Raw genomic sequence first — 8,654 nt, 5'->3', positions numbered from 1 at the left:
CGGCCACGTCATCCATGTACAGGGAGGTCTTGACCTGAGCACCTCCGCTGCCTGGGATCGTCACCCCTCTAATGCCCGCATCCTTCCTGATGGACTCGGCAAAGGGCCCGATACAACACACAAACAAGACAGACGAGAGAGGACAGCCTTGCCTGACTCCAGATCTGATCGGAAAGCTTTCAGTTTCCCACCCGTTGATTAGAACTGCATTACTGATGTCTCTGTAGAGCAGTTGGATGAAATTGCGGATACCCTCCCCAAACCCCATTTTGGAGAGCACGTCCATCAGGTACGTGTGCGATATCCTGTCAAAGGCCCCCGTCCACAGTCAGTCAATGGAAGGATGCTGTTGGCCATCCGGTACACCTCATTCCGGGCAGCTTTAGTCGTCTTGTAGCCCCTCTTCTCCGCCCAGGCTGTAAGGTGACAAAGGACAGACGGTGTACGTCAGAAAGGCATCAATTCTCAGCCCAGGTCCAGCCTGGAGCTCAGTATTAATACAAGACGCAAGGCCCAAAAAAGCTTTTCACCTCACAGATTATTTAACAATAACTAGTAAACAGCCTCTTCTCCCCTTTGTCCCAGCCCACAATTCCCCGACTGCTGATCTCACCGTCCAGTTACCTTCACAGATGTCCCAGGCCGTGAACCTGGTCTCGGCCTGCTCCCCGGGCCTGTCCTCCTCCACGTCAGGGGGCTTGAGCTTCAGCAGCTTCTGCACGGGGATCCTCGCGGCCAGGTAACCGACGGAGGTGTAAGGCTCCTGGATCTGTGCGATGGGGTAAATCCCGGCCAGAATCTAGAGCGAGAGGGAGGCAAAACGGCAATCTTCAGAAACAGGACAAGTGACTCAGTGAGGTGGGAGGTGAATGGTCTGCCCATTTAGTGGTCAGCCGTGGCTCAGTGGGTCGCACTCTGGTCTCAGAGTCCGAAGGTCATAGGATTATATCGGATACACGGCACAGAAACAGGCCATTCGGCCCAACCAGTCCATGCCGGTGTTTATGCTCCACTCGAGCCTCCTCCGTCTTTCCTCATCTAACTCTATCAGCATAACCCTCTATTCCCTTCTCCCGCATATGTTGTTCCAGACTCCCCTTAAATGTATCGATACTATTCGCTTCAACCACTCCCTGTGGTAGTGAGTTCCACATTCTCACCACTCTCTGGGTAAAGAATTTTCTGCGGAATTCCCGATTGGATTTCTTGGTGCCTATCTTATATCGATGGCCCCTAGTTATGTTCTACCCCACAAGTGAAACATTCTCTGGATCCACTCTATCAAAACCTTTCCTAATTTTAAAGACCTCTATTAGGTCACCCCTCAGCCAACTTTTTTTCATCAGAAAAGAGACCCAGCCTGTTCATCCTTTCCTGATATGTATACCCTCGCATTTCTGGTATCATCCTTGTAAATCTTCTCTGCACCCTCTCCAGTGCCTCTATATCCTTTGTATAATGTGGTGACCAGTGCACAGTACTCTAAGTGTGGTCCAACCAAGGTTCGATACAGGTTTAACATAACTAAAGGTCGTGGGTTCAAGTCTCACTGCAGAGACTTGAGCACAAAATCTAGGCTGACACTTCCATGCAGTGCTGAGGGAGTGCTGCACTGTCGGAGGTGGTGTCTTTTGGATGAGACGTTAAACCGAGGCCCCGTCTGCTCTCTCCAGTGGGTGTAAAAGATCCCATGTCACTACTTTAGAAGAGCAGGGGAGTTATCCCCGGTGTCCAGGCCAATATTTATCCCTCAATCAACATCACAAAAACAGATTATCTGGTCACTATCACAGTGCTGTCTGTGGGAGCTTGCTGTGCCGTGTTTCCCACATTACAACAGTGACTACACTCTAAAAGTACTTTCTTTGACTGTGACGCACTTTGGGACGTCCTGAGGTTGTCAAAGGCGCTATATAAATGCAAGTCTTTCTTTTCTTTTACCGCAGTGGCTCAGTAAGTCAGTGCCCAGCCTGAGGTGGTACACACACACACACACACACACACACACACACACCACGATGACCCAGCTTCAATCCCCGGTCTGTGCTGAGTTAGTTAGCCTCAGGCAGAGTGTCAGTAGGGGAGCGACATTTAGCCTCAGTGCCCCTGGGTGGGAGACCGAAAGGAACGAGCCCGGCTTGCTGCTCCTGACTGCCACCTAGTGACCCCCGTTAGAAACATGCCTGTGTGTGGAGAAAAGAGGAGGGACGAGGATGGAGACGTGCCAGGAAGCAGGAACAGTTTAACATTATTTTAAACTTTAAACAAGTTGAGCGATGGGGTTTCTGCAGCACTGCCATCTGGTGGTAACCAAGTGCACTGCATGGATGGCCCTGTTTTCTCGGCAAGGAAAACATGGGCTCCTTAAAGACAAGGGAGGGAGCTGCTGGTTTCCAGCGGTTACCACCCACTGCATCGACCACGTTAAAAGCCCAATGCTCCGGTTGTGCCAACTCACCCACACAACCCACGGTGAGGATGCCATCCTTGTACAGTTGGTCCACCGGTGCGCACATCTCCACGGCAGAATCCGTCTGATGCTCCACCAGGACAGCATCACCTTCGTCCTCCTCGTCGGTCAGGTCCTCGTGGTGAGTGTTTGCCGCGTCACGCTCCATCTTCTCCTTCCAACTGCTCAGGTCCACGAGCAAGAGACAGAAAAGCAGTTAGCCGCTTCGAGAAGGAAGGAAGGAACGAGGGCTGGAATCCCAAGGGCTGGAGGTTCTGCTGCAGTTATATAAAGCTCTGGTCAGACCCCACCTGGAGTAACTGCGTTCAGTTCTGGGCTCCGCGCCTCAGGAAGGATATATTGGCCTTGGAGGGGGTGCCGCCCGGATTCACCAGAATGTTACCGGGAGCTCAAAGGGTTAAATTACGAGGGCAGGTTGCACAGACTAGGCTTGTATTCCCTCAAGTATAGAAGATTGAGGGGGGATCTAACTGAGGGGTTTAAGATCATTAAAAGATTTGATAGTGCAGATCGAGATAAACTATTTCCCCGAGTGGGCGGGGAGTCCAGAACAAGGGGCATCACCTGCAAATGAGAGCGAGGTTTGTTCAGGGGTGATGTCAGGAAGCACTTCTTCACACAAAGGGCAGTGGGAATCTGGAACTCTCTCCCCCAAAAAACTGTTGAGGCTGGGGCTCAATTGCAAGTTTCTAAACTGGGATTGATATATTTTTGTTCGGCAAACAGGGATGTGGAACCAAGGCGGGTAAATGGAGCTAAGATACAGATGAGCCATAATTTAACTGAATGGTGGAACAGGCTTGAGGGGCTGAATGGCCCCCTCCTGTTCTCATGTTCCCAGCCTCTATTTTAATCGAGGGTTTGATCGAGTAAATAGGGAGACACTGTTTCCTGTGGCAGGAGGGTCAGTAACCAGAGGTCACCGATTTAAGGCAATGGGCAAAACATCCAGAGGGGAGATGGGAGAGTTTATTTTTATTATATGTTTAAATCTGGAATGCACCGGCTGAAAGGTTGGATGAAGCAGATTCAACTTTCAAAGGGGATTGGATAAATACGTGAAAAGGACAAAAATTGCGGGGCTGGGGGGGAGGAGCAGTGGGGGAGTGGGACTAATTGGACTGGAAAACTTTAACTATGAGGAAAGATTGGAGAGGCTGGGGTTACTTTCCTCGCAACAGAGGAGGCCGAGGGGAGATTTAATTGTATAAAATTCTGAGGGGCCCGAGATAGAGTGGATGGGAAAGACCTATTTCCCTCAGCAGAGGGGTCAATAACCAGGGGACATAGATTGAATGTAGTTGGTAGAAGGATTAGAGGGGAGATGAGGAACCATTTCTTCACCCAGAGGGTGGTGAGGGTCTGGAACTCACTGCCTGAAAGGGTGGTAGAGGCAGAAACCCTCACCACATTTAAAAGCTACTTGGATGTGCTCTTAAAGTGCCGTAACCTGCAGGGCTACGGACCTCGAGCTGGAAGGTGGGGTTAGGCTGGGTAGCTGTTGGTCGGCCGGCGTGGACACGATGGTGGGAATGGCCTCCTTCTGTGCTGTGGTTCTGTGAGGCGGGCGAGGGCTTGTGTTGGTGGTGCTGATGTAGTGCGGGTTCCTGCCAGCAGGTGTCACTGCGAGAGCCACCCAGAGAACAGCAGAATCCGGGAGAGGCAGAACGCAGCAGGAACAGGAGCTGGGAAACAGCCGTCAGGTTTTTATACAGCACCTCTCTCTCACCTTGGATTGGGCCCAAAGGGGGAGGGAGAGCACCGAGCAGGAGTCGCAACGCACCGGGGGCGAGACACGAGAAGACAGCAGTGGTCTTTAACAGGAGTTTTTTGAAGGGAATCAATCTTTCTATTTTTGAATCATTCTCGGGATGTGCCGGAATTGGAAAGGCCTCATTACTGCTCTTTCCCAGTGGCCCCGGACACACACAGGTAGCAAGTGGTTTAGGGAGAGAGTTCCCAAGTCCAGGGGCGCAGTGACCGCTTCAGAGGGTTGTCACATACACTAGTCAGTCCCAACTTCAACTGAAGCTGAGCCCAGAGTTACTGAACTCAGCCAGCACTGCACTCGGGACATCCAAGTGACCCCCGCAGGGGCGCATTAACCACGGGGCGGATGGGGCTGCAGCCCCAGGCCCAACAAAGAACATTCACGGACAGGAAGTCTCGCAATGTTATCTTGTAAAGTATCTGCAGGGTATATACTGTTTATACAGGTTAGATTCACTTGTTTATACCGGTATACAGAAGGACCTATATACACTGATGGACCCATATACACAACACAATATGTACTCGCCTGTTTTATTTCACATCTTATTGAGAGAAATTTACATATATGTACAGGAATCTAGTATTGCAATGTTACCAGAACCAGAATATATACCTACTTGATGCAGAATATCTGCTTTCATTGTTGAATATACTGGCCCATGTTTCCATACTCAGAATCAGAATCATAAACGTAATGTAATGAACATGAACAAACATAACTATCGGCCCATTTGGATCAGTTTGCCCCAGGCCCATCAGGCCCTTAATCTGACCCTGGACCTCTGCACTCCAAGTGACCTCTGCACTCCAAGTGGATGGGGGGAGGGGCCGGCTGGGGAAAATCGGCTGGATTCCATTTAAAAAGTGCTTGGATGAACACTTGAAGTGCTGTAACCTGCAGGGTTACAGACCTAGAACTGGAAAGTGGGATTGGACTGGATAACCTCTTGTTGGCTGGTACAGATACGATGGTAAGTACTTCAGGGAATCGAATACGGCCAAGGTGATCTCCTGGACTAGTTTCGATCGCCTGGATGGGTCAGAGAGGAATTTTCTCAGATTTGTTTCCCCAGTGGGTTGGGTTTTTATCTGTTTTTTGCCTCTCCCAGGAGATCGCACTGCTCCAGTTGGGGTGGAGTGTAGAATGTTTCAGTGTAAGGGGTGTCACAGTTGTGTGGGGCGGACTGGTTGGGCTGGGTGCTCTTTACCTTTCCGCCATTGTTCATTGTTCATCGGTTTATATTTAACCTTCAGGGCTGCTGACCGAGGGCCGTGTGACTCTTTGTCGGCCGGCAGGGACACGATGGGCCGAAATGGCCTCCTTCTCCGCTGTAAATTTCTCTCTTTCTATGGGCTAGACTTTCCACGAAGATCTTTATCGCCCAAAAAATGGACAATGTTTCCGGCCTGAGTGATTTTTTATTTTTCATTTTTTTTAGCGCTACTTTCGGCTTTTTATTTTGGGCGATAGCCTTAGCGATGTGGAATGGGTCTTAGCGATGTATTCAGTCGTGTAAGGCTGGTGTCCATAGCAACAGCTGTTCTGAGCAAGCGATTTGTTTTGCAAAGAGGATTCGGGGGGTCAGGGGTCATCTGCACATGCTCAGAAGACAAAGGGAGGGAGAGAGAGTGTCTGTGGTGGAGAGGAGCTTGTGTGAAGGAAGGAGGTTGAAGGATTTGTGACGTGTAAAGTTAAAGAGAGTTATCGTGAGAAAAATAGCAAAAATTGAGATGGAGATGTGGCACGAAGACTGGGGAGAGAGTGCAGGAAGTTGCAGGGAGAAGGAGGGCTAAACCCTTCTCTGATGAGGCAAACGATGCTTTGGTGAATGAAGTGGAGACGTGGTGGGGCCAATTAACCCGGGGTGGGTGTGGGACACCTCCACCCCGGACGTATGAGAAGATATGGGGCAAGATGGTCGATGTGGTGTCCTCGGTGTCCCACGATAGGTGGGAATTGCACCAGTGCCACAAGAGGTGGAACAGCCCGGTTGTATCCACAAGAGTAAGTATTAAATAGATTTTAAATTGTAATGATCCACTGAATATGTAAATCTGCCGGATTGTAATGAAGCTGGGTTTTCTTGTGTAGATTCCCTGCTAAGATTTGGACTGGGGTCAGAACGTGCGCCCTTTCAGTCTAATTTTGGCACCGTCTCCTTTTGAGTTACGTTGGTGGATGGGCCACGACTGAGCACTGAGGGGTCTGGTCACCTTTACCCAGACTGTGTCAGTCTCTCCGGCTGCTGTCACTTACACAGTGACCCAGCCTGGACTGGGGGAGAGCTGCCCTGGCTCACTGTCTGCCCTGGGACACTTTGGGACATTAGCTCCGGTCACACGGAGGTCTCCGAGCACAGCCCATGGACACGGTGCCCCCTCCCATTACACTCCTGTCATTGCCGAGCTCACCAGCGGTCCTGATTTCCCCCCACCCCCCGGGGGACCTCCAGCGAGTGAAATAAACCACCTACCTCCCCTCAGGTGCCGAATGGCACGGCCCGTGGATGGGCCCTTCCTGGAGATGGTACGTGAGGTGTTTGGTGTCAAGCATTAGTTACTAAACACGATGTTATTAAATATTTTCTCTAAACGTAGATGTTATAACCATGTATCCATTGTAAATACAAACCGTATTAGCATATAATGTTAGAATCTTTTGTCTTTCTGTAATAGGACCAAGTCAATTAGTTTATGCCATGCTCTTGTCACATTTGCAGAGGAAGATTTAAAAAAATCGATTGGAGCAGAGGCACACCGGAGGAGGCCCTGCAGAAATAAACACCCTGACGGACTTGGAGGAACGTGCTGCAGCACGAGTGGGCAGCCACAGTCGCTCTGCCACCCGTGGTGGTGCAGATCCTGTTGTACCACGTGAGTAATGTGTGAAGCAGCGGTAAACCAGTGGTAATTCAAAGTCATGTAACGGCATTTCATTATAATATATGAATGATGGCATGTTCTGCATGCAGCTTCTGCACTACTCTCAGGTTCACAACATAAGAACAGAAGAAATAGGAGCAGGAGTCGGCCATTTGGCCCCTCGAGCCTGCTCCACCATTCAATAAGATCATGGCTGATCTGATCATGGACTCAGCTCCATTTCCCTGCCCGCTCCCCATAACCCTTTACTCCCTTATCGCTGAAAAATGTGTCTATCTCCACCTTAACTATATTCAATGATCCAGCCTCCACAGGGGCAGAGAATTCCATAGATGTACAACCCTATGATGTAATCATATGTAACGTCTCTCGTTCACATTTATTGCAGTAGTGTTGCTCCACCTACATATGTCAGCACAGAGCAAGCATTCTCATGTCTACCCTTCTGTTCGAATAACCTCAATTATGTTTTGTCGGTCCCCAGACTCCCGGGGCACAAAGGGAGGCCCCTCCATGAACGCCTGTGCATCACCACGGGTCATCACCGCGGGTCATCACCGCGGGTCATCACCGCGGGTCATGACCGCGGGTCATCACCACGGGTCATCACCGCGGGTCATCACCGCGGGTCATCACCGCGGGTCATCACCGCGGGTCATCACCACAGATCATCACCACGGGTCATCACCACGGGTCATCACCACGGGTCATCACCACGGGTCATCACCACAGATCATCACCACGGGTCATCACCGCGGGTCATCACCGCGGGTCATCACCGCGGGTCATCACCACAGATCATCACCACGGGTCATCACCACGGGTCATCACCACGGGAAAACACCGTGGGTCATCACCACGGGTCATCACCACGGGTCATCACCACGGGAAAACACCGCGGGTCATCACCACGGGTCATCACCACGGGTCATCACCGCGGGTCATCACCACGGGTAATCACCGCGGGTCATCACCACGGGTCATCACCACGGGTCATCACCACGGGTAATCACCGCGGGTCATCACCACGGGTCATCACCATGGGTCATCACCACGGGTCATGACCGTGGGTCATCACTGCGGGCCATCACCGCGAGTGCAAAGGAGACTACTGAGGAGGAGGAGGAAGATGACCAATTGTCATCTGTTGTAGCTGCGGCCATGTCTTCATCGACGGATGAAGTAGTGGGGCCAAGCGGCTTGCAGCAGGCCACTCCAAGGTGTACAGTGCCCACGCTGACCCCACGGAGGTTGAGTCGGCGAGGTAGGCACGCGCTGCGACGGGCAGATCCTAACGGGGACATGGTCGCACTGTCAAGGGCGAGCATCAACATCGGTCGAGAGCTCCTCCAGGCGATTGGTGGGTTGACCGGAAACATTGCCACAATGTCTGCACGAATAACGGAGAGCATGGAGCGGATAGTGGTGGCAATGGGCCGAACGACTGACACCGTCCATGCCTTGTGGTATGTGATGGTGTCGGGAGATGGCACTGCACCCCAAGGTGCCGTCCCAACAACCACCAGCA

At 51.3% G+C, this 8,654-nt stretch overlaps 1 protein-coding gene across 1 annotated transcript; it reads right to left on the bottom strand.

The window, feature by feature from the left end:
* Positions 1-285: 285 nt before the first annotated feature.
* On the bottom strand, positions 286-2,632 carry LOC139230135 (guanine nucleotide-binding protein-like 1). The gene is made up of 3 exons (XM_070861977.1): positions 2,459-2,632; positions 625-799; positions 286-416 (listed from the first exon to the last, which is right to left on the bottom strand). The coding sequence occupies exons 1-3, from the start codon at positions 2,555-2,557 to the stop codon at positions 286-288; spliced, it is 405 nt and encodes a 134-aa protein (XP_070718078.1). The 5' UTR covers positions 2,558-2,632.
* Between the last annotated feature and the right edge of the window lie 6,022 nt (positions 2,633-8,654).

The sequence above is a fragment of the Pristiophorus japonicus genome, chromosome 19 (assembly GCF_044704955.1).
Source record: "Pristiophorus japonicus isolate sPriJap1 chromosome 19, sPriJap1.hap1, whole genome shotgun sequence".
Classification (NCBI taxonomy): Eukaryota; Metazoa; Chordata; class Chondrichthyes; family Pristiophoridae; genus Pristiophorus; species Pristiophorus japonicus.
This window is presented reverse-complemented; position numbering and strand designations above follow the sequence as displayed.